Here is a 27,462-nt window from a genome sequence, read left to right on the forward strand (position 1 = left end):
TTCTTCTTCTTCTTCTTCTTCTTCTTCTTCTTCTTCTTCTTCTTCTTCTTCTTCTTCTTCTTCTTCTTTTTCTTCTTCTTCTTTTTATTTGGAGATTTTTTTAATTCTTTACTAATTACACTTTATTCACTTTGTATCCCCCCTGTTGTTCCCTCCATCCTCACTTCCTCCGCCCTCTGCATGCATGCCCCTCCCCAAGTCCACTGATAGGGAGGTCTTCTTTTCCTTCCTTCTGATCCTAGTCAATTAGGTCTCATCAGGAGTGGCTGCATTGTCTTCTTCTGTGGTCTGGTAATGCTGCTTCTCCCTCAGGGGGAGATGATCAAAGAGAAGGCCAATCAGTTCATGTCAGAGACAGTACCTGTTCCTATTACAATGGAACCCACTTGGATACTGAACTGCCATAGGCTACATCTGTGCAGGGGTCTTAGTTTATCTCCATGCATGGTCCCTGGATGGAGTGTCAGTCTCAGGAAAGACCCCTGTGCTCAGATTTTTTTTGGTTTTGTTGCTCTCCTTGTCGAGTTCCTGTCCTCTCCAGATCTTACTGTTTCCTACTTCTTTCCTAAGATTCCCTGCACTCTGCCCAAAGGTTGCCCATAAGTATCAGCATCTGCATTCATAGTCTACAAGGCAGAGCCTTTCAGAGGTCCTCTGTGTCAGGCTCATGACTTATTCCCTCTTTTCTCCTTCTGATGTCCATCCTCTTTGCCCTGAGTGAAATCCCAGAAGCAGAAAGATGCACATGGTATATACTCACTCATATAGACATATAATATAGGATAAACCTACTAAAATCTGCACACCCAAAGAAAATAATCAAGAGGAGGGTTCTTCCTAAAATGCTCAATTCCTATCTATCTCTTCTTTTATGGACTCACATGACTAGATTTAGTGAGACGCTAAATGAGTCAAAATAAATTCTTCTTGTCAGAGTTAACTTATTCACATGTAATTCTATCTGCAAGCTTGATTCCTTTAGGTATTTCAAGAAACACATTAATGAAACCACAAGATGTTGACATGAATATATTTTTGGAGGTGTTATTCATCAGAAAGGGGGCATCCTCTTTTCCTACCAACTGAGCCCTGCCTATCAAGTATCATCAGGACTGCCAGAATCCTCTCCTTCTTTGGCCTGGCGTGGTCACTCAGACAGTGAGAAGTGATCAAAGTATAGTCCATTGCAGAGATAGTCCCTGCTTCCCTTAGTAGAGGACCCACAATGAGACTGAGTTACTTGTAAGCTACATCTAAGCAAGGGGATAAGGTTCTCCCCATGCATGGTCCTCTGTTGCTGCATCAGTCTCTGTAAAAAACCTGAACTCAAATTTGTAAGTTCTGTAAGTCTTTTTGGAGCTCCTTTACCCTCTGCATCTTTCTACCCCCTCATTCTTCATTAGGACTGTCTGTACTATACCAAAAGTTTGACTGTGAATCTTTGCATCTGCTTTGATCCCCTGTTGTGTGGAATCTTTCAGAGGCAATCTAAGATAGGTTCTCATCCAGTTCTTTCTCTTCAACCACTTCTGGTGTCTATTCTATTTGCTCTTCTGAATGAGAATTAAGCATCCTTCTCATAGTCCTCCATGATATTTAGCTTCTTTAGGTCTATGGATTATAGTATGGATATCCTGTATTATATGGCTAATATCTGCTTATTAGTGAACATATATCATGCCAGTCTTTCTACCTCTGGGTTACATCACTCAGGATGATCTTTTCTAGTTCCATCCATTTCATTTGCCTGCAAATTACAAGATTTCCTTGTTTTTAATAACCAAGCAGTATTCCATTGTGTAAATGTACCACAATTTCTGTATTCATTCTTCAGTTGAGGGATATCTGGGTTGTTTCCATATTCTGGCTTTTAGGAATAAACCTGAACATGGTTGAACAATGCTCCTTGTTTTGTGGTGGAGCATCTTTCAGGTATTTGACAACAGTGGTATAGCTGTGTCATGAGGTAGAGCTGTTTCCAGTATTCTCAGACAGCACCAGACTGATTTCCAAAGTGGTTGTGCAAGTTTGCACTCCCACCAGCAATGAAGGGGTGTTTTGCTTTCTCCACATGCTTGCCAGCATGTGCTGTCACTTGAATTTTTGATCTTAGCAATTCTGACTGGTGTATGAAGAAATCTGAGTGTCCTTTGGATTTGCATTTCCCTGATGACTAAGGACATCCAGGGTTACCTATCAGTGTAGTGGGAGAGAGGCATAGGAGGAGATGAAGGAAGGAGAATGGGATTGGGAAGGAAGGAAGGAAGGGGATACAGCTAGAATACAAAGTGAATAAACTGTAATTCATGTAAAATATAAAAATTTAAATAAAAAATTTCAAAGTAAAACCAGACACACTAAATCTATTAGAAGAAAAAGAAGGAAAGAGGATTGAACTAATTGGCACAGGAAGCAAATTCTGGAACAAAAGACCAACAGCTCAGCTTCTAAGGTCAACAATAAGTGAGACCTTATGAAACTGAAAATCCTCTGTACTGGAAAGGACACTGTAAAACAAAACAAAATGACAACTTACAAACTCGGAAAAGATTTTTACTAATCCTACGTCTGACAAAGGAGTAATCTCCAAAATATATAAAGAACTCAAGAAATGAAACACCCAAAATCCAGATAATCCAGTTAAATTGATTATGGTACAGAAGTAAACAAGGGAACTTTTTGTTTGTTTGTTTGTTTGTTTCTGTGAGCATGACATGTCCTTCCTCATCTCTTTTGATTAATTTTGGTTGAAAGTTTATTTTATTAGATATTAGAATGGCTGCTCCAGCTTGGTTTTGGGGTCCATTACTTAGTAAACCTTTTTTTTCAACCCTTTTCTCTTAGGTAATATCTATCTTTGTGGCTGAGGTGTGTTTCTTGAATGCAGCAGAATGATGGATCTGATTTATGCATCCATTCTGACAGTCTGGATCTTTTTTTGTTGTTGTTGATAGTTATCTTTTTTAATGCAAAAACAAAACAGAAAGCTTTCTTTGTATTTGACATCGAGTGACAACAGCACATGTATTCAATTTATGGCCATGTTTATATTTTGGGATATGCACTCCAAAACTATTTTGCCACAAAGGACTCGGAAGTTCAGAAAACCTTGTCCAAAAGTAATCACTCTAGCACAGGCCAGCCCTCTGGGTGAGTCTACCTGTAGTCAGCACCAACAATTGCTCTGTAATTAAGCAGGACTCAGCAGGGTCCTAGCAGCCTTTATGCTTTCACTGCAGCTTCTTGTAAAATACTGCAGGAAGTTGAGTGTGGCCCGGTCTACCCATTGTCACCAGCTCTTCTTCATTCTTCCCTGATGATTGCCACCACACAGTTGGTATTTTGCTTATATGTCCTTTGCGTTCTGCAACATAATGCAGATCTTTCCGTTGGTCTAACTGGAGACAGTGTTGAGCATTCAAAAGAAGAAAGGCCTTTTTATTGGAGAGTTGAATACATTGATGTTGACAGAGGTTACTGACCGGTGACTGTTATTTCCTTTTATTTTGTTGTTGGTTTTGGTAGTTGTCTTGTCTACTTTATTTTTCTTTTTTTCTGTAGTTATTTATATCTACTATATTTTGGGGTGTAGTTAATATTAATATCTTCTGTAGGGCTGGGATTTTGCACAGATATTCTTTAAATTTGCTTCTGTCTTGAAATTTCTTGTTGTCTCTATCTATGGAGATTGAAATTTTGCTATGTATTGTTGTCTGGACTGGCATCTCTGGTGTCTTAGGGTTTATAAGACATCTGCCCAGGCCCATCTGGATTTAATGGTCTTTGCTGAGAAATCAGGTGTAATTCTAATAAGTTTGCCTTTATATGTTACTTGGCCTTTTGTCCTTGCAGCTTTTAATATATTTTCTTTGTTCTGTACAATTAGTGTTTCGATTATTATGTGGTGGAGGGTGCTCTTTTCTGTTCTAATTTTTTTGGTGTTCTGTAGGTCTTTTGTATGCTTATAGGTATCTCTATCTTAAAATTTGCAAAATTTTCTTCTATAATTTTGTTGAAAATATTTTCTTAGTTTGGACCCGGGAATCTTTTCTTCTATTTCCATTATTCTTATGTTTTGTCTTTTCATGATGTCCTTAATTTTAGGATGTTTTGAAGCAGGTGTTTTGTTTTGTTTGTTTATTTGTTTTAGATTTAACATTTTCTTTGTGAAAAGCATGGATTTCTTCCATTGTGTCTTCTACACCTGAGATTCTTTTCACCCCCTTTTGTTTTCTGTTCTCAATGCTTATCTCTATAGCTACTGTTCTCTTACCCAACTTCTCCATCTCCAGGATTTTCTTAGTTTGTGCTTTGATTTTTGTTTTTATTTCCATCTTCAAATCTTGAAGCATTTTATTGATTTCTTTCATCTGTTTGTTTGTATTTTCCTGCATTTCTTTAAATGACTTGTTCATTTTTCTTGTGTTTCAGTTGTGTTAGTGTATCTGGGGCTGCTTGCCATGGGATAACTGGGTTCTGGAGATGCCATATTACCCTTGCTTTTGTTCATTGTATTTTCACACTGGCCTTTAGTCATCTGGTTGTCTCTTTCTTTACTGGTAGTTCCGGGTGCCAACTGAAGTTGAAAGATGGCGGGAAAGAACCCTAAGCAGGACACTGCTTGGATTAGTGGGTGTAGTCTTGGACTGGCATTCAGTTCCTAGGGAACTGCCCATGTCTCTTCTCAGATGTATGATCCTGGGGACCAAATGGACTCCTCAGGAGCCCAGGACCCTCCTCTTGGCAGGGGAAGTCGTCGGTCAGCAGTACGGCTGCTGGTTTTCTTGTTCTGTGCACAATAGGCTCCAGCCATCCAAAAACTGTGCTCAGACACTGTTGTAGCTGAGTGCAATCAATTTGGAGATTCTGTGAGCTCAGAGGTCTGGTTAGTCTCATTAGGAAGATGGATTAAGCTTTGAAGTGACAGCTGAGATTGTTCTGTAGATCCTGAGCATTTGCAGGCCCCCAGTACCCACCAGAATGTATCCAAGGGACAGTGAGAGTAGGCATGGGGCTAGGAGCTGAGACAGAAGAAGCTTGGAAACTTTTCCTGTGATTAGCTGGCTGACCCGAGGTTGGACCTGCTCATTTCTCTTGCGGTGTGCTCTCCTCTCACCTGGAAAACAAAGATGGTGTTTGGGGTTCAAAGCATGGCATGTCAGTTGCACTGCTTTGACCGTTATCCTGTTGCTCAGGTACTGACTGTGAGTGATCAATGCTGCCAAATTGTCTTGCAGAGACAAGTTTTTTGTATGGTCTTTTTATTTGGCATTTTTTGTCTTTTATTTCTTAGTTTGTTCTGTTTTTGTATTTTAAAGAGTTGGTCTCATTCTGTATGGTACAGTGATTTCCAAATCATGGATCCTCTTCTTCTTCTTCTTCAGTTTTCCAATAGTAGAGAGTATATCCTGAGCAAGTTATGTTTTATTTCCCTGTCCATCTATCCCTTGCCGCACTCTTTACACTCTACAAAGGTGTTTCTTTTCGCAGTTATTCTCATGTAGCTGCACCTACATTGATAGGGACGGCACATTACCTAATTGGTTACATACATGTCCTGGGTTACCATTCCGTAGCTGTGAACAAGTTGAACTTTAAACCTTGGCATCATTCATGGTTTTATTAGGTTGATAGTTACAGTAGATTTTAATGTGTAATAATGTATAAAAAGCCCCATATCTAAAGACTGTAGATATAACCCTACCCAGCCAATAATTTTGAATCCCACCAGTATCAAATCTAGCCTAACAAAAGAAAGCTGTGTACTCTATAATGACATTGTTCAGCAATTTAAAAAGACACATATAGCACCTATAACAGGAGTGTTGTTAGAATATAATGCAACTTCCTCCTTCGTATAGGTGCCACAATTGTAAGATGTGACATATTTTGTGAAGTTCATGCTGTGGTGTAAAATATCCCTCAAATCACTTACCCTTAGGTATTTCCCATCCCAGTTAACAACAAATTCAAGTTTCATGTTGCCCATGCAGAAATCTTGTTGCCTGAATTGATTGAAATCAATCTTATTGAATTAATCAATTGAAACACTACAGTATATGTATAATGAAAGATTGTTTAATTCACAATATACAGCGTCAAATCAATTTTAAGTTTAATTTCTTAGTCTGTTTGAATTGATGATTCATACTGCAAACTTTCTGGTAGTTCTTGTTTTCAATAGTCGGTGAGCAAATTAGCATACGGGCACATGCAAACATGCAGAAACGCAACACACACACACACACGCGCGCTTCAAACAGAAACATACAGAAAAACACCACAAACCCGACACACACATACACAGCTCATTATCATTTGATAAGTGAAAACGGTTTTTTTTTTTAGAGATTTTCAGCCATTTATTTTTATACTTGATTTCTTCTACCAAAACTTGAATAGTCTGGGAATTCTCTTGATTCAATCTTTAAATAACTAAGTGTTTTCCTCCACATCACTTCTCTGTCTTTGTTTCATGTCAATACCTTCATTTCTCATCTCATTGCAACAGGTTCTCATGTAATATTTCTGCTTATATCATTGATTTTTTTTTCTATCCAACATAGCTTTAGTGAAATTGTTGGTTGCACCGTAGATCCACTCACCCACAGTAACATTTCATCTCACTCAGGGAAAACAGTCAAATCCTTGGTAGAAACTGTGTAGTTAATGCTCAAAAAATAATCTATTATTGCCCTGTCCATGACAACATAAACCAAACTCTAACATCTAGCCTCTCCTCTGTTCTTAGAACACTAAAGACATTGGTATTTTGGGTATTGCTAGAACTTTATTCCCTCAACTACCGGTTATTACATTTTGTATACAAGAGTCTTATCAACTACGAATGAATCTTACATTACCAAAAATGTTAAACAATTCCATGATAATAGCAACTTAGCACTTACAGCTATAATAGCTATTCACCGTCTCATTTTCAAGATCATAAACTCATATCATTATAAAATTCTAGAAGTAGGCTTTGTAAGGAGTCTATGTTGAAACAAGGTATTTCAGAATTAAACCATTACAATTAAAACTTATTGATTTGAGCACAACCTCGTTTTATACTTAAAATTCATTGTGAACATCAGCCATCAGAAACTATTCAAGCAAAATTCAGGAATACTGTTAGCCAAATGTTATTTGGTTTGATTAGTAGTATACAATAAAAATAAATCAATAATGTTAAGAAGAAAGAGATAAGTAGAAATTTGGAAGTATGCACCATTATGGTAGCATACATGTTAGAGAGAAATCCGATTATTAGGTGTTAGAGAAAGGCCCTGTTTCAAATAAAAGAGAATGTACATACCTAGATGCATAATTATTACGGACAATATTAAAATATAGAAATACTAGCTAGCAGAAAAGGCATTTTTTCTAGAGACCACAAAGAAAATATGTTAAAATTGGGACTTTCACATGATCAAAACTTATCCAAAATATTTGGAATTTTTGCTTCTAAAGGTTTCTACCGTTTCACTGTATCTGAATCTGCACCCAATGGAACATCGATAGGAAAAATTATGGCATACGATGATGACATAGGAGAGAATGCAGAAATGGACTATAGCATCGAAGAGGATGATTCACAAACATTTGACATCATCACTGACAATAAGACCCAAGAAGGGATAGTTATACTAAAAAAGGTACATGCAATTAAATCATTAGCGTTGAAAATAGTGCAAAAGGTAATCAAATACATATAATTATGTAAGGTTGTTGCCTATGCTTTGCATCACTAAAAACTGAACTGAGATAATGATATGTACCTTGGGAATACATTAATTTAGAAATGAGTGGTGTGGACCTTTAAAGGACTTTATATTTTACATGTTTACATTTAAGAGTATTTCAAATGAAGAATACTTTAAATGAAAAGTACCTTATTTAATAAGAAAACAACTCCCACTATCCTAAAATATTTAAGCCAATAAATGTATAATTCTATTTCTAAGTTAAACTATGGTTATTTCAAAGAAGCTTGTAGTAGTGAAATAAGCAAATTTTAATTTTGATACCTGATTAATGATTATAGAAAATTAATTTACATATATTAAAATGAAATCCAGAAGAAAATAATTGAGACATAAAAAGTTAATGTTTTTTTTTTTTTTGAAGTGAAACCTTGGTTCACTGAAATTATTTCTTCTGAACACACTGTATTTATTTGTAGAACATTAACTTTGAGCAGCAGAGCCACTATGGCATTAGAGCCAAAGTAAAAAACCGCCATGTTGATGAAGAGCTTGCACCTTTCCATGTTAACCCCTCCACAACATACATTAAAGTCCAAGTGGAAGATGAGGACGAACCTCCCTTTTTCCTCTTACCATATTACATATTTGAAATTTCTGAAGAAAATCCATATGGAACAATTGTAGGGACAGTCTCTGCCATGGACCCAGATCGAAGGCAATCTCCTATAAGGTAGGTGTTTAGATTTACTCACATTAGCATAGTGTTCATAAATGCTCAACTGGATATGCCAGGTTGGGTTGGTATGGGGGAATACCCTTTTCTAAGTAGAAGGGTAGGAGGGAAAGGGGAAAGTAAGAGGGTGGGAATGGGAGGAGTGGAGGGAGGGGCTACATTCAGGATAGAAATAAATAAACAGAGAAATAAATTAATAAATTTAATTAATAAAATAAGTTTTTTTTCCTAAAATAAAGACAGAATGTGTTAGAATGAAATAATGTTCCTTGGAAATACAAAACAAGACGTTTGTAAACTATTTTTCTTGATGTGTAACTTAATAGATTCGTAAGAATAAAATAAGTAAGTTTAAATAGCTTCTGTGTTGTTCAAAATGCATTGGAAAAGTCAAGGGTCAAGGCAAAAAAAAAAAATGTAAGAATAGGCAATCCTCACCTAAACTACAGTGAGATACACTTGTGATTGCGTGTGTGTGCATGTGTGCGTGCACACGGATGTGTGTTTTGTGTATGTGTGTGTAGGTCAGACAACACCAGGTGTCTGTCCTGCTTCGTTGTTTTCTGTCTTATTCCTACGAGACAGAGTCTTCACTGAACATGGACTAGGTTGGCAGTCCGCAGGCATTGTAGGTACTCTAAGATCCGCAGTACTGACATTACATTCTCACAAGACGACAAATTAAATCTTCACATGGTCCTTATAAAGGAACAGTAAGTGCTTTTACCCATTAAACCATCTTCCCATCTCTGCTATCCACCGAATTTTAAAATATTTTATTGTTTTTAACATGTCTTCTGGTGTGTCTATTGATATTGTCACTGTTCAGCTCATGTTTAGTCAGCCATGTTTATGAAGCTTCATGGCTATATCTGCCGACATTACTGGAAAATACAATCTTACAAAAGTCCCTCTGTTCCTCTATCTCCTACATATTTTTCTGCTGCTCTTCAGCAATATTCCAGTATCAGCAGGTGTGGGAATGATTTGTAGCTGTGCATTGGGGCTGGACTCCACAGCTGTGTGATTTGATTGCCAAGGGTTCAGTAGTGGAACCCATAGCTTAGTAATAACCAAACCAACAGCTTTCTAATTATACCTAAGAAACACTCAATAGGAGGATAATGGTGTCTGACCCTAGCAGCCTAGCTAACGTCTCAGCACCTGTGAAGTCATAATACTTGGAGGACAGCCTACAACAAACAATTTACTAAATCAGTGTAATTCCTATACCGGTTTTTATTTCTAATTTAATTTTTTATGGGATATGCATCAATTTATTTGATCTTGATATTTCTTTCTAATTGTTAGTAGATGCTTACTGATTTATGAAAAATCATCATTTCTTATCAAGCTTATAATGGGATTATTTGGAATGGTGCTTTACAGAAACAGGATTATATGTTAAATACAACCATTAAACGACTGCTTAATTTTGCCAGAAAATTTATTAAACCAAAAATGCACACACATTTATATATTTAAGTAAAATGATTCTAAATAATTCCCATTGAATAAATTAAAAATTGAATCCTAGTCTAAAGTACTATTCTCTAGAAGTCATATTTTAAACTTCTTTTGAACACCACGCCTCAAATTAGGATATTTTTAGAAACATCTCAATTCAGGTTTAAAATATACTCCTTCCTCCCACATTAATATAGCAAATCTCAGATATTTTTGTGAAAAGTCTTCAAGAAAGTGTTTGTATAAGAAGCCATGTAAGTGGACTTGGAAAGGGGCAGGGTGGAGATGAGAGAGGGAGGGTGGGATTGGGAGGGAGTGAGGGAGCGGGATACAGCTGGGATACAGAGTTAATAAAATGTAACTGATAATAAAAAAAATCTAAAAAAAAAGCCATGTAAGCTCCAGGTTTTACTCTATTTTTTTAATTTTGTTTTTTTACATTAATTACATTTTATTCTCTTTGTATTCCAGCTGTAGCCCCTTCCCTCCTTCCCTCACATCCTCACCTTTCCCTCCCTCATCTCCTCCCTGCCTCTCTCTAAATGCACTGATAGGGGAAGTCCTTCTCCCCTTCCATCTGATCCTAGCTTATCAGGTCTCATCAGGACTGTCCTCCTCTATGGACATTCATTATTAATCATTCTCAACCAGATAAAACATTGAGTGCCTCAAAGAATTATTTTTTTTGTAGATTTACAATCGTTTCAGACTTTTACATGAAAAATTTTGTAACCCAGATACTTTCCAAGAAAATTAATCAAATTTATCATCAATATGTTTAACCCAGATGAAATTATTTCTAATATTTGAAGTTTATTTTCCAAAATAATTAAGTGTTACTGGGTCAACTTTTGCCAACCTGTGCAGATCCGTGTCTGTGAGACCTGGGATCTGAGGATGTGAAAGAATGGTATAGAACACAGTCTGATGCTACACAAAGGTTTCAGTGCACTTTTTAAAAAATAAATATAACAAAGAGAACAATGATTCAAGGAAGGTTGTTTAATCAGAAAATCATGAACATAAAGACATGTAAATAAGCATCAGCATGCATACATTAAATATGATCAGAGCAGCCCCTTCCCAGAAATTTCTCAGGACATCAATTTAAAAACATGCACTATAGATTATATCTGGGGAAACTCGAAAGCAGATCCTTTTGCTAGGTTGTGTTCTGTAGCTTTTATTTGACATCCAACAAGAATAAATATGTCTTACAAATTGAATGTAAACATTTAACACCGGAGGCACGATTTCATGACCAAGAACAATCCTGGGAACAAAATACAGCTGCAGTAAAAAGCCCTCTGCCTTTTGTCTTGGTGACTCTCTTTGCCAGGGACCAGCCTCAGCCAATTGTGCCTCTTGAGATTGGGAGAAATAGATGGATTCAAGAGAAAAGTCACTTCACACACAGGGAGAAGTACAAACTAACAGATGACTCCTTTTAAGAGGTTGTTCTCTGGTGTCTGCTTTTTTGCTTTTGTTTTGTTTTGTTTTGTTTTTTTGAGCAGAGTCAATTCCAGTCTTTTATTGTTAAATCATTTCCTTATATATTTTTCTATATGATCAAAAACATTTTCACATTTCCCAAGAATACTGGCTTTTCCCCAAAGACCCAAAGATGAGAATAAACAGAATATAACAATCTGTACTCTACATACATGGTGCAGAGTGACTGTTCCCAAGAACTCAAAAACAAAATATACTATACAAACATGGTACACTTATTACAATGCAAGCAGCAGGCATATTTAACCCTTTTCTCAGTGCTTTTCGCAGACAAACCATCACATCATAGGTCATCTGGGAAAAACATTGCAGTTACATTAAGTGGCATAAGAACAAAGAAGTGCTAAACAAACTAGACTGTTTTTAAGTCTTAGCTGCTGTTTGTAGCTGAGCAAGTTCTCTTTTTTTCTTTATTAATTACACTTTATTCACTTTGTATCCCCCCCTGTGGTTCCCTCCTTCCTCCAGTCCCAATCCCTCCCATCCTTCACCCTCTGCATGCATGCCCCTCCCCAAGTCCACTGATAGGGGAGGTATTCTTTTCCTTCCTTCTGATTTTAGTCTATCAGGTCTCATCAGGAGTGGATGCATTGTCTTCTTCTGTGTCCTGGTAATGCTGCTTCCCCCTCAGGGGGAGGTAATTAAAGAGTAGGCCAATCAGTTCATGTCAGAGGCAGGCCTTGGATAAATCTACTAAAATATGTACACCTAAAGAAACTAATCAAGAGGGAGGACTCTTGCTAAAATGCTCAATTCCTACCCAGAAAGGCAAAAAGGATGGACATCAGAAGAAGGAGAAAAGAGGGAACAAGTCAGGAGCCTGACACAGAGTTCTTTCTGAGCTTTTTCTAAACTTCTTTTGTAAAAGGAGGGATCTTTCAGAGGGTCTCTAGCCGCTTCCTCATATACTAATCCTTAGTATAAATCTAGACACAGTTTTAGTTTCTCTAGGATCTAATTCCTTGTTGACTGCAGCACTCTGGGGGCTGCGTGTAGAAATTCTAACAATTCATGATATTGTTTGATATTAATGAGCTGACTAAAGTTTTTTCAGGGAACAATTAGCACAAAGACCTCTGTGGATTCAGTTTCTTACTCAGATATTTCAGGATTCACTGTCTTTACAGCCAAGAGGAATGCTTCCTCCACAGTGGTTGTTTCTGAGCCATTTCCTTATTTTCCAGTCCCAGTTGATGTCTTACCAGCTTCATTGACTAGGGTGAATTCAAGGAAAAAGATGGGAGTCGCAGTAAGAAACAAAGCAGGCAGACACGTAGGGAAAGGCAGCGCCATATGTGGACTCATAATCCAGAGATGTTTCTCCTGGGTGAGCATGGAACTGTGTCAAGCAGCTGCTTCTGCAACCATGTCAGACCTGACATCTCTCACAGTTAATCAAAGCATTGTTTACCATGAATCATTCCTTTGATTGGGTTCTGGGAGTATGCAATGAAAGTTTATTTTTACCAAATACTATAAAAATACTTGATTTAAACATTTATAGATAAACATATTTTCATACGTGATAAAAGTTATTGATTTAAATGTCCATGGTATAAAATAAAGACTTCCAGGATAGGACTGTACTAAGGAAAGGGCTTAGTCCTCAAGCAGAAAAAATAGCAGGTTGACAGTCACACACTTCACTGATGACCTAGCTGTGCTTTCGTCTATATGAAACATAACTCTTATAACTACTTTTGACAAAGTCATTCAGCAATTAAAATTCTCTCATGATATAAGAGTAATGTATTTGCATTTATAGTACCATAGTTTAATTACAAATCTTTTATTCTTTTCAAAAATATTCATAATAATTTTAGAGATTATAATATATTACATTACTTGCCTCTTCCCTTTGCTTCCTCCAAATCCTCCAATACAACCCTCCTCTTCTCTATCAAATTCAAGGGTCTTTTTTTTTTTTTCATTGTAGTTTCATGTTTTTTTTCTTTTTTTTGCTCATAAGTTTCTATTTTATTTATATTTTTAATATTTACAGATTATTCACTTTGTATTTTACATGTAGGCCCCTTCCTCCTTCCCTAGCAATCTCACCCTCCCTCCCTCTTCTCCACCCATGCCCATCCCAAGTCCACTGATAGGAGAGGTCCTCCTCTCCTTCCTTCATTCGGGTCTCATCAGGACTCATCAGGAGTCGCTGCATTGTTTTCATCTGTGGCCTCATAAGGCTGCTCCCCTTACAGGGGAAGGTGATCAAAGAGCAGGCCAATCAGTTCATGACAGAGACAGTTCCTGTTCCCATTACTAGGGAAACCACTTGGACACTGAGCTGCCATAGGCTACATCTGTGCAGGGGTTCTAGGTTATCTCTATGCAGGGTCCTTGGTTGGAGTATCAGTCTTAGAAAAGTCCCCTGTGCCCAGTTTTTGGTTCTGTTGATTTATTTGTGGAGCTCCCGTCCTCTTCCTGTCTGTTTTTAAACAGCATTTATTCTGAGCAAAATCTTTGATATGTGAATGTAGTTTATGAGAATTAATGAGCATCATCTTAGCTATGGGAAGAATCCACTTAATGATATGTCTTGAAGCTTTTAAAGTAGGTGGTCAATATAGCTTTGCTATAAAATAATGCAACCTGGATGTTGTCTTTTCTCTTTTTGGTGCAGATATTCTCTCTATGGAAGCAAAATGTTTGATATAAATGACAATGGAACAATCATTGCCGTTAACAAGCTTGACAGGGAGGTCAGTGCATGGCACAACCTGAGTGTCACAGCTACAGAAACCAGTAAGTCTTCACTAACCAGCTGCACACGTGATAACTGTATTTTGTGAATAATTACACAGTGTTGAAATTGGAATCTGATATATATTTAATATATATATATGTTTTCTTATTATAAGTTAGTATCTTCTAATGCAATTTAAAGTTTCCATAACCTTACTACTAAATTCTAAGTTATTCTTATTTATTATGTTTGGCTTAATAAAAAAATAAAGGTTGAATAAAACACAGAAGATAATAAAAATTACCTTTATATATAAAATGTATCTATTATGTAGCACAATGTGTCATTGTGCTTTTTTTCTTGGTTATATATTTATATTGACAAATAAAAATAAATGGTTGTTTCATAAACTTTAACTTATATTGTCCATGTTTATTTTTAAATTGTATGTTTAATGGAAAACATATATATATATTGAAAAATCATTTACTTTTAAAACGACAGTCATGATGTTACTAAATAGGTATTACCCACTAAATTCTCCATTTACAGGATGGAGTCTTGTCTCTGAATAACTACTCTGCAAACTGTTAAGACACTGAGTAGAATTTTAGGACTTTTGTTTTTGTGTGTGGGCTTTCTGTTTTGTTTTGTTAGTTTAAGTTTTCTTTCTTTCTTCTCTTCTCTAGAGAGAGTGAGAACAAGAGAGATTTCTTTCAAAAAGAGAGGTTTCTTTCTCAAAGAACGAGAGAAGCTTTCTTTTTGTACAGTCTTGGCTGTCCTGGCATTCACTGTAAAGACCATGCTGGCTTTGAACTCATGGGGATCTGCCTGCCTCTACAGCCCAAGTGCTGGGATTAAAGGCATGTGCCTCCAACACCAAGGGTTTATTTTCTTCCAACCATGGTAGGATAGACAGTGAATACGTTTGTCCTAATATTTGGAAACTGAAATAAATGTCTTTTCCTCATCTTCTTTTTCAGATAAAATATTCGAACCAATTTTGTAAATTAGTACCAAATCACATTTAACATAAACCTTATTTTATTCTAAATTTGTTGCAGAATATAGACAATTCCAAAAGCCTTCATTGGTTATCTGTATATCACAAAAAAGTAATTCATTTTGAAATTGTGCTCATAGCTTCTGCTTCAGACAGTCAGAGAGCAGGACTTTGTTCTTCCATTTTTACTTTTGCAAATAGATGAAAGCATACCAGTTGGTTGCTCAGTTATTGCTCTTTAAATTGTGAATCAATCATTTATGTGGTCAACTATTATTAAAGCTAATGGTAACATATATGAAAATTGCCAGATAATTCTTGTTATTTAGTCATTTAACACTGTAGCACGATGAAAGATTAAAACTGCATATAGGAAATTTTTTGTGGCAGACAGAAAAATGGCAAGGTTTTCCATGTCAGATAACATGAAGATGCTTACACTAGACATCACAGTTTTTATCCATTTTGGGTTTCTGAGACTAAATTATTATACAACTCTGCAAAGCTACTGTGAAAAGAAATCAAGTTGTTCGAGAGAAAAATAGAAATAAAAAGAATTCTCTGTGGAATGACATTCAGGTATTAATGATTGTAAATTGTCAAGGCTATAGAAATAAGTCACTGTCAGTATTTGTCACAGATGAGGAGAATAAAATAAATAATTTATCTTCGTGCTTTAAGTGTATTTCAAAATAAATGATTAGAAAGAATCTTTATGTTCCATAAACAGTCTACTTATGTTTTATTATTTGTTTGTTTTACGTGTTTATGGACATGTATAAGGATACACTTATAGGATAGACTGGGGCATATTTTGAGGTAAAAGGATAATTTGGGGATTGATACTCTTTCTCTAGTATTTGAGTTCCAGGGATATAAGCCAGGCTTCAGATGTTGTGGCAGGACTATTCTACCAAGCAATGTTGCTGGCCCTACTATCAAGATTTGTAGACTCAAATGCTTTAATTAATGAGATTTCACCTTACACCCATCAGAAAGACCAAGATGAAAAACTCAAATGACTCCAGGACAGAAAACCAACAGCACAGCCTCTAAGAGCAACAATCAATAAATGGGACCTCATGAAACTGAAAAGCTCCTGTAAAGCAAAGGACACCGTCATCAAAACAAAACGACTGCCTACAGATTGGGAAAGAATCTTCACTGACCCTTTGTCTGACAGAGGACTAATATCCAGTATATACAAAGAACTAAAGAAGCTGAAAAGCAGCAAACCAAGTAATCCAATTAAAAAATGGGGAACAGAGCTAAACAGAGAATTCTCAACAGAGGAATATCAAATGGCAGAGAAACACTTAAAGAAATGCTCAACCTCATTAGCCATCAGTGAAATGCAAATCAAAACAATCCTGAGATTTCACCTCACACCCATCAGAATGGCCAAGATGAAAAACTCAAGTGACAACACATGCTGGAGAGGTTGTGGAGAAAGGGGAACCTTCCTTCACTGCTGGTGGGAATGTAAACTGGTACAAACACTCTGGAAATCTATCTGGCACTTTCTCAGACAATTAGGACTAGTGCTTCCTCAAGACCCAGCTATACCACTCCTAGGTATATACCCAAAATTTGCTCAAGTACACAAAAGGGATACTTGCTCAACCATGTTTATAGCAGCTTTATTTATAATAGCCAGAACCTGGAAATAACCCAGATGTCCATCAATGGAGGAATGGATACAGAAATTGTGGTATTTTTACACAATGGAATACTACTCAGCAATCAAAAAGGAGGAAATCATGAAATTTGCAGGCAAATGGTGGGATCTAGAAAAGATCATTCTGAGTGAAATATCCCAGAAGGAGAAAGACAAACACGGTATATACTCACTTATATAGACCTATAAGATATAATAAACATAATGAAATCTATACACCTAAAAAAGATAATCAAGAGAGCAGACATGGGGTAAGATGATCAATCCTCATTTAGAAAGACAGATGGGATGTGCATTGAATGTATGACAGGAGTCTACTGAGGGCATCTGAAAGACTCTAACTAGCAGTGTTTTCAAAGCAGATACAAAGACTCATGAACAAACCTTCGGCAAGAGTACAGGGAATCATATGAAAGAAGGGGAGTTAGTATGACGAGGAAAGGATAGGAGCTCCACAAGGACCAAATATATCTGGGAACAGGGTCTTTTCTGAGACTGACATTCAACCAAGGACCAAGTATGGATATAACCTAGAACCTCTGCTCGGATGTAGCCTGTGGTAGCTCAGTAACCAATTGGTTTCTCATAGTAAGGGGAACAAAGACTATTTCTAAGAGGAACTCAATGGAAGGCTCATTGAACTCCCCACCCCCCAAGGGAGGAGCAGTTCTGTTAAGCCACAGAGGAGGGCTTTGCAGCCAGTCCTGAAGATACCTGATAAAACAGGATCAGATGAATGGGGAGGAGGTCCCCCCATCAGTGGACTTGGAAAGGGGCATGGTAGAGATGAGGGAGGGAGGGATTGGGAGGGAATGAGGGAATAGGATACAGCTGGGATACAGAGTTAATAAAATGTAACTGATAAGAAAAAATAAAATTAAAAAAAGTAACATAAAAAAAAAGAAAAAAGGCTGCTGGTGTTGCTAATGCTTTAAAAACCATGTTTCTTTAATTTTTTGTTTTGTTTTGTTTTGTTTTGTTTTTACCTGGAGTCTCACAAAGAGATAGGCAGCTCTCAATGATAGTCAAAACTGTTTAACCTAAAAATTCTAAATTTACACTGTTCCACAGAAGTTAAACATGAAACCACTAAAATTTATGCTAGCATATTTAAATTGTAAGAGAAGGGTCAACCACATTATATACAATCCTAAACTCAAGTGAAATTGTCTTAATTCCACTTCATAAGGCACATTATTAGCAGAAAATATAAAAATAATTTATCTAATATTTTGGAATTAAATAAATTGTAATATTAATAATGATTTCTTTTCTATGCCTAAAATTTTAATGCAAAATAATTTCAGTGAATAGCTCAGTTATAGAATGTAAGTTGTTCATGTTGTATAGCTCTTAGAATGAAATAAGAATTCCTAAGCATGTATCCTTAATTACTCATCATTCTGAAACTGTCTTGCCATTCAAATTCATGTGTCATTGAAAATGTTAGGATTAGCCATATTATTTTGATATAGTGAGGTTTCAAGAGATGATTACAATATCAATTACGTTTTTTTCAAAAAACATAGCATTGGAAAAATTACATCTTAAAAAATGTTTCCAAATTATTACAAAAAATTAAAGCATAAGATATTAATGTTGCAACTATAATGTTATATCATAAGCAAAGAGAAAAAGATATAAAAACTTCAAAAATAATAGGAATTGAAAACAGTTTAATTATCATAAGGGAAATGAAGGAAAAGCAAAGACAAAAAAAAAATAAAAACAAGCTATGAGACACACATGGTGTTTCATTGCTGTAATCACTACTGTTGCAAAGCTGAGGCAAAGAATTGCCTGTGAGTTCATCATGGGTGGATTCTTGTGAGTCAAAAGGGCTACAGAGTGAGAACCTAACCCAACAGTCAAGTCACTCAACCAGTCCATCAGACAGTCCTAGGATTTAGTAAATTTAAATGCATAATTTTGAAACAACATATGACACCGATGTAGGAGTTAATCATTTGATGCGAAAGTATGCCAATTCTAATTATCTCAATTTAAGAATGATGTAGAGTGTACCTTATTCTTGCCAAACAAATATTAAAAATGAAAATACAAAGAACAAATATTTAAAGTACCAACATTTGAAAAGCCAACGATACAAATGGAATGTATTTATTTTATATATAACTTAAATCTCATAAATACATTGGGGTTTCAGAATAAGTAATAATGTTATCAGGGTAGGAAGTTGAAGTGCATGCTAATATGTTTCTGATGCCATATGGCCATATTGCTCACAACCAAAACCATTTTGTAAAGAGGCTTTTCATATTTTCTCATACTATTTTATTTTTACACTTAAAGGGTAATGAATACAGGATGATGTATGAAATTTCGAAAAAGGACCACTTGATAAGTACATTCAGCATTTGCATATTTTTTAACTGAATTAAGCTGAATGAAATCATTAATCCCACTTTAGGTGTGCTTTGTTTGGGGTACTACTTCCTTCCATTCATGAGATTGATATCAGCTTTAAAAATAATTATGTTCAACCACTTTACTTGACCTTGAAGAAAAATATAGACAAGCCTTTTGACTTGTAATCAATGCTCCTTATGGACGTGTTTCCTTAAACATGTGAACAGCTCATGAAAGAATGATTATCCAGAGCACAGGGAAAAATTGTTTCACATTTTATTTTAAAAAACCCATTCATCCATATCTACTATCTTCTCTGGAAAGCGTTTCCCATCCCCATAATACTAAGTATTAACACCAGTGTGATTTCTCCAATTTTTTTTTTTTTTTTGTGAAATAAGTAATTATTGTTTTCAGCAGCAGGACCTTACCATGTTGTGGAGAATAACCAATAGAGAAGGCAGTAATGTCATGTTTTAGGGAAGCCAATGGGAACACTTTGGTCAATGACTCAAGAAGATGTAACCCATTCCTGGCACTGGAATGGCTCCATTTAAATGGCTTTTGAACATGTATATATTTAGGAAACTTCTATAGTAGTGGTTTCCATATTGTGTTGATTTGTAGAATCATGGAATCTTGCTGTTCTCCATTTCCTATGGAAAATGTACTCTTTCCATTCCTCTTCTGAGGGGTCCCCTGATCATTGAGTCAGCGAGATTAGATGGAGATATCTCATTTATGGCAGGGTGTTCCAAGGTCTAAGACTCTTTGAGTAAAATCTGGCTATGGATCTCTATATTTGCTTCTATGGACTGCAGAAAATGAATGAAGGAATGAAAATCTAACCACTAGTGACAATGAAAACTGCTGAGGGAAGGAAAATAAACTTTCTCCAATACAGTGACACTGGATAGATCAATCACTCCAGGACAGGTTTCATATTCAGGAATAGATGACCAATATATGTTATAACGAATACACACATGTGCAATTTAATTTAGTTATAATTTGTTGGTTTTTCTGTTATTATGTTTGTTTGTTTGGTGTCTTTGTTACTTTGTTTTGTTTTGTTTTTCATTTTTTGTGTAGTACTATTCTGTGGTCTCTTTAGGGGAGACTCTTGTAGTTTGGGGTTTTGTAAAGGAAAATGTATACATGTGTCAGGTACTTTTTTTATTAAGCCTTTTTCTCAATAATTTTTTGTCTCAATAATTACGCAAAGCATTTAGAATCTACAGTCCATAGTTCATTTTTTATTCTTCAGGAACCAAATATCTTAGTGGCAGAGAGAAGTTGGATCAGTGACTTTAAGGCATCTAACTGTAACATGAAAGAGCAACAACTGTCAACACTGTCAAGCTGAATTTCTTTCATTCACGTCTTTGAGTATAAAGTATAAAGAGCATCCTGGTCATCTTGGGACAAGGCACAGAAGGAACATTCTGAAAAGAGTAGAGATAAAGATGGCCTAAAATGCCTTCTCCATTAAACTTTCAGTTATCAGCCTTGCTGCAGATAATTATCACTCACACTTGCCAAAATCATGTCATATACCTAGATTTAGGTTCTACCTATCCTCTATATCAGCATGGCAACACAGGATTCTAAGAGCAAGTTCACCGAAATGGGAGGTAAAAATAACGAGTCTTTTATGTTCATATGTCCTTTTATTTTAAAGAAAGACAAAAATCTCAGAAAAGAATGCTTTTAGGAGGCTTATGGTATTTACCTAGGTTAATGCCAAAATATTAGTGGTACTTTTAGAATGACATCAATCTTAGCTATAACACCAGTTATTCTTTTGGATATATGCCTAGGAATGGTATAGCTGGATCTTGAGGAATCACTATTCCTATTTGTCTGAAAAAGCACCAGATTGATTTCCAAAGTGGTTGTACAAGTTTACATTCCCACCAGCAATGCAGGAGGGTTCTCCTTTCTCCACAACCTATAAAACATGTGTTGTCACTTGAGTTTTTGATCTTAGACATTCTGATGGGTATAAGGCAAAATTGCAGGGTCGTTTTGATTTGCAGCTCTCTGATGGCTAAGGATGTTGAGCATCTCTTTAAGTGTTTCTCTGCCATTCTATATTCCTCTACACAGAATTCTCTGTTTAGCTTCATACCCCATGTTTTAATTGGATTGCTTGATTTATTGTTTTTTTTTTAACTTCTTTATATATTCTGGATATCAGCCCTCTGTCAGATATAGGATTGGTGAAGATCCTTTCCCAGTCTGCTGGCTGTCGTTTTTTTCTGATGACAGTGTCTTTTGCTTTCTAGAAGCTTTTCAGTTTCTTGAGGTTTCATTTATTGATTGTTGATGTTAGAGCCTGTGCTGTTGGTGTTCTATTCAGAAAGTTTTCTCCCGTGCCAATGAGTTCTAGGCTCGTCCCCAATTTCCAAAAGATGCTCAAGTGCACAACAAGGACATTTGCTCAACCATGTTTGTAGCAGCTTTATTCATAATAAGCCAGAACCTGGAAACAACCCTGATGACCATCAACAGAAGAATGGATACAGAAATTATGGTTCTTTTACAAAATGGAATACTACTCAGCAAACAAGGAAATCATGAAATTTGCAGGCAAATGGTGGGATCTAGAAAAGATCATTCTGAGTGAGGTATCCTCAAAGCAGAAAGACACATACAGTATGTACTCACTTATAAATGGGTACTAGACCTATAAGATAGGATAAACATACTAAAATCTGTACACCTAAAAATGATAAACAAGAAAGAGGACCCAGGATGAGATGATCAGTCTTCACTCAGAAAGACAAAGGGAATGGACATTGGAAGTAGAAGAAAACAAGTAACAGGACAAGAGCCTGCCACAGAGGGACTCTGAGAGATTACCTAGCAGTGTATCAAAGCAGAAGCTGAGACTCTTAACCAAACCTTCGGCAGAGTGCAGGGAATCATATGAAAGAAGGGGGAGTTACTAAGACCTGGAAAGGACAGTAGCTCCACAAAGACCAATTCTATCTGGGCACAGGGGTCTTTTAAGAAACTGATTCTTCAACCAAGGACCATGTTTGGATATAACCTAGAACCCCTGCTTGGATGTAGCCCATGGTAGCTCAGTATCCAAGTGGGTACCCTAGTAAGGGGAACAGGGACTATCTCTGCCATGAACTTTATGGCTGGCTCTTTGACTCACTCCCCACCCCGAGGGAGAATCAGGCTTGCTAGGCCACAGAGGAGGACTTTGCAGCCAGTCCTGAAGAAACCTGATAAGCTAGGGTCAGATGGAAGGGAAGGAGGACCTCCCTTATTAGAGGACTTGGAAAGGGGCAGGGAGGAGGTGAGAGAGAGAGGGTGGAATTGGGATGGAATGAGGGAGCAGGCTACAGTTAGGATACAAAGTTAATAAACTGTAACTAATATTAAAAAATAAATAAAAATAGCAATTATTGGTGGAATGCATGTATGAAAAATAATAAAATGTATCTCTGTATTGATATTCTGATTTACATTTGTAAAATAATGGAGTGAATTTTGTCATTTAGTAATTGTCCTTTTGTATCTCTATCCTTTCTTTTCAAATGTGTTTTCCCTGTTGATTTTGCTGCTGTTAAGTATTAATTACGAAGTATAAGCATATAATTCTAGTGGATTGATCATATATGTACCTTTTTGTTTTTTATATCTAAAAGGATGGGTTTGTTAATTCCCAATTTTATTAAGTTATACAGCAATAAATTAATTTCCTTTATTATATAGTCCAATATGTATATATGTAAAATGTTAGCAAAAGAGATTTTACAGTTTAAAAACAAACAATATATTCTTTTAGAAAAAAGTAAGTGTTCACATTTATGTTTTACAAAAAAAAATAAGCATCTTAAAATTTATTTTAATTTGCTTTTATAAATTTAATGGCTAATATATACTGTACTTTTAATTTACAGAGTAATATATTGAGTATACACGAAACCCCAAATGGAAACAGAGAAAGCTCCAATATACATGTAGCAGTGTCCAATAATTATGTTCTAGTCACAACAAAGTCATAATGCTGTTGTGAATGGGGACTAAGGTCAATGTTCAGCTTCCCACAGGGATCATCTGGTCCCAGACTTCAGTGGTGAAGTTAGGAAAGTATAAATAGTTCATCTGAACGTTTTCTGATGTGTCTTACTAATCTGTGTTTTCTATATCATTTTCCCTTTATTTATTTATTTATCTATCTATCTATCTATCTATCTATTTATTTATTTATTTATTTATTTATTTATTTATTTATTTATGGAATTACTTACAGCTTGATCCCAGGCCCCTCCTTCATCTCTTACCAGTCCCATCTTCATGCACCTTCCCCATTTCTCCTCTTCTTCTTCTCAGAGAAAAGGATGTTCCCAAGGGGTACCAGCTCACCCTGGCATCCCAAGTTGCAGTAGGACTAAACACATCCCCTCCCACTGAAGCCATCAGCACTAATTTTCCCTTCCCAGAGATGAGACAGGTGACCCAGAAGGAAGGGCCTTACTAAGATCTCGTTTGTGCAATGCAGCAGCTGACACTGTAACCCCAGGATGGCACTTGGGTGTGCTGCAGGCTGCCTCCTTTTCCTGGGGTCAGTAGGCCTGAGTATCCCCAGGCTGTCTGTCCATGCGCCCCCTGCCTTTTGCTCTCTGTTGCCAGCTCTGGTTTACAGCATGAATTTCAGAGATGGTCAAATAGACTTCACCACTTAGACTTCTCACAGTTTCCGTGGATAACCGAAGCCTAAGCCTCCATGATTTCTTCTTTCTTTTCTCCTCCTTGGAATTGCTTTTTCTTTACCTGAAGATCCCTTTCATTGCTGCATCCAGAACTGCATTGAATACGGAAGCTATTTTATCCACCAGCTCCAGAAACTCACGTCAAGAAGGTCTCATTTTGCCAACAACCTCAAGGACCAACAGAAATTAAGGCCTGCAGCTGTGGAGATGGCTCACTCATAATTGCTTACCACGTGTGCTGGCCAGTGTTATGTCTACTTGACACAACCTGGTATCACCAGGAAAAAAGGGAACTTCCACTGACAAAATGCCCAACCAGACTCTCTGTAACCAACTCTGTGGAACATTTTCCTAACGAATTATTGATGTGGGAGGGCCCAGACAACAGTGGATGCTGTTGTCTCTCAGCTGATAGGCCTCCTAAGTGCAGTGAGAAAGGAGTCCTCACCACCAACGAAGAGTAAGGCAATAGGCAGCACTCCCCCATGGTCTCGGCATGAGCTCTCACCTCCAGGTTATTCTCCTGTTTGAGTTCCTTCCATAACTGCCGTTTGTGTTGAACTGTGATATGGAAGCAAAACAAAACAAAAAAATAAACAATTCCTCCCAAATAATAATAATAATAACAACAACAACAATAATGATGATGATGATGATATAATAAACAGTTCATTTTAAGATAAACAGGGATTTTAACATTCATTGTTTAGTGATCCTTATATTTATATTTTTAAAGATTTATTTTACTTTTAACTATTTGTGTCTTTCTATGTTCATTCTGTACTGAGTATTCATTTATACTTTGTAAGTTATGACCTCATTGTAGTTTTTTGTAATATTGTTTACTATGGCCTTTATAAAGGATTTTTAGTTCTGTTAGGACTTCAGGTAATTTATAATGAAAGTGATTTTCGTGTGTGAGTGTGAACATTGGAAAGAATAGTAATTCCTGTTTCTACTATAATGCATTGGACACTTATACACACTTCCAGAACCTCCTAATTGTCAGCAAAGTATCCATAGAACACTCTTTTATTCACTTTTTTCTCATCATGACCTAAATCCACAGCACATAAAATGCACACAATAAATAGTGTTTGATGTGAACATAGATTCTTTTTCTGGCCTTTATTACTGGTGATCACATAAGCCCCATCTTTTTCTTTCCTCGGGTGAAAATATAACTACAAACAAACCTCTAACTTAATGTATTGCATGAATTTTAATAGAGATACAATTAATTCCATTCTACATCTTCAATTTGCAGACAATATTCAGCAGAAGTCTTCAGTTCCTGTTTATGTGGAAGTTTTTAACATTAATGATCATGCTCCTGAATTTTCTCAGTTCTATGAGACTTATGTTTGTGAAAATGCTGAAGCTGGTGAGGTAAGATAAAAGATCACAATAGATCACCAAAGCGAGAGCAACCCAGCATTCCATATTTTATATTCTCTAACTATAATTTATAATTCAGGCCAATAGAGGAAACTATGTTTTTATTATATAAAGTAAGTCATTTATGTTATAAACCTTGTATTATATGTGTACATATATTATGAGTATATATAGTTTTATTATATATTTTTCTATTTTGAAATGTTAAAGAATATAACATTATATTCCTACCATAATATTTTACTTCATCAAAGCTTAAACCCTTATGAACAAACTCTCTACTTAAAAAGGGAGAAATAACTGCTTATTTCAAAATCATCCTTTCGTAGACATCTATTTATATTTAGAAGTTACCAATGCTTCATTTTATTACTTTATAACATCATATTTAAATATTCTAATACAATTTTTATATAATAAATAACAAAATAACCAGTAAATAAGAATGTCGAGAAGAACTGTTTTATAACGATGTCAATTATATATAGATATGCTCTGTATTAGTACATAGATTATATATAGACTCATATAATATATAGTAATTAATTAACACATACTTAACATATTATACAACATAATTTTTAGTTATATATTATAGTACTTATAGAACATATATACTTGTATATTATATAAGTATATATAATATGTAATTGAGTATAATATGTAAGTATACAGATTTGAATATACACATCTGCATAGGATAGTTTGACTCGGCAGCAATAATTGGCTCACACTTACTATAATGAGAAGACTAAAAGGCACACACGTTATCTGCCCTTCCCTTCCAGGATTTCATCTTTCAGGGGACCACACAACTTGACACATGTGATGCATGGAGGAGGAAAGATGGATGTGGTGTCACAGCAAATTTCTAAAATATACATATCTGAGAGCAATCCTTGTGATTAAAAACAGAGTTCAGTGAATGTGTGCAATAGATCAGCCAGTAGGGTGATTGCTAGACTAAAATTAGGATCTGTGTAGCACATGATACATTATTTTAACTGAAGACGGAATTCTATTCTAAACACCACTGAGTCCTGAGCAACAAGGTCAAGAAACACTCAGAGATAATGAATCGACTAGAAGTTGGTTGTCTGGACATGTCCTCAGGTGTTAGCATGCATAGGGTCATGTCTATAGCAAGGCATACCCTGTGATCAGCAGAGCACAACGGCATGAAATGCAGCTGGTAGGTTTTGAAGGAACTGGTGGAAGCAACTGGATGCTTCATACAATTTAAGACTAGGGATTTGGTAAGAGATTGCTCTCAGGTACAGTGAGAAATGGTGAACTACTAATCAATTCAAATGTTTCAGCCAATATATCTGGAAGGAAGAAATGTGTTTTTTTTTCTGTTTGAAGTAATACATAAGGAAACAAGGTGATAAAATGAAGATTTCAGCTTTGAACTTTTAAATTATTGTGTAGACTTATGAAAATCGATATAAAATTAAAAGAAAAAATTCCATGGATGGATATGATAAACTTGAATGTATCAGGCATCTGTGAGATATTAAAGACTATTGTCTAGAGACTAAGACAGGATGTGAAAACCTAAAGGAAATGAGACTGTGATAACCTAGAAATCAAATAAAATATTCCATGAAGGAGAAGAGTTTTCTCTTAAATTTCCTGCTCATAGGTTAGGGGAAAGGAGTAAAGTTGATACTAAATTTAACAATTCATATTTTACAATTTTCAAATATTTGTAGCTAACAAAAGATGCTATAGAAATATCAGGTATACAAGAGAGGAGCAGTCCTGCTAGGTCACAGAGGAGGACTTTGCAGCCAGTCCTGAAGATACCTGACAAAACAGGGTCAGATGAAAGGGGAGGAGGTCCTCGCCTATCAGGGGACTTGGGAAGGGGCAGGAAGAAGATGAGAGAGGGAGGGTGGTATTGGGAGTGAATGAGGGAGTGGGATACAGCTGGGATACAGAGTTAATAAAATGCAACTAATAATAAAAATAAAAAAGAAATATCAGGTATATGTAGCTAACAAAGAAAGCTATCTAGGAAAGAAAATGGGGCTGGCCACATGTTGCATGAGGTGAAGCCTGTTGATAAAACTATATTATCCAAGTTCTATCACAGAGAAACAAGATACAGTCATGTATGTATGTATATATATATATATATATATATATATATATATATATATATATA

General features: G+C 36.0%; 1 protein-coding gene across 1 annotated transcript in view; it reads left to right on the forward strand.

Annotated features, from left to right (window-relative positions):
* Positions 1-27,462, forward strand: part of Cdh19 (cadherin 19) — a 58,578-nt gene that overhangs the window by 18,757 nt on the left and 12,359 nt on the right. Inside the window, exons 5-8 of the mRNA XM_055604497.1 lie at positions 7,471-7,655; positions 8,183-8,436; positions 14,048-14,169; positions 25,162-25,283. Coding sequence (XP_055460472.1) covers positions 7,471-7,655; positions 8,183-8,436; positions 14,048-14,169; positions 25,162-25,283 — 683 coding nt within the window. The remainder of the gene's footprint in view (positions 1-7,470; positions 7,656-8,182; positions 8,437-14,047; positions 14,170-25,161; positions 25,284-27,462) is intronic.

This window comes from Psammomys obesus, unplaced genomic scaffold, assembly GCF_907164565.1.
Source record: "Psammomys obesus unplaced genomic scaffold, mPsaObe1.curated_primary_1811, whole genome shotgun sequence".
Lineage (NCBI taxonomy): Eukaryota > Metazoa > Chordata > Mammalia > Rodentia > Muridae > Psammomys > Psammomys obesus.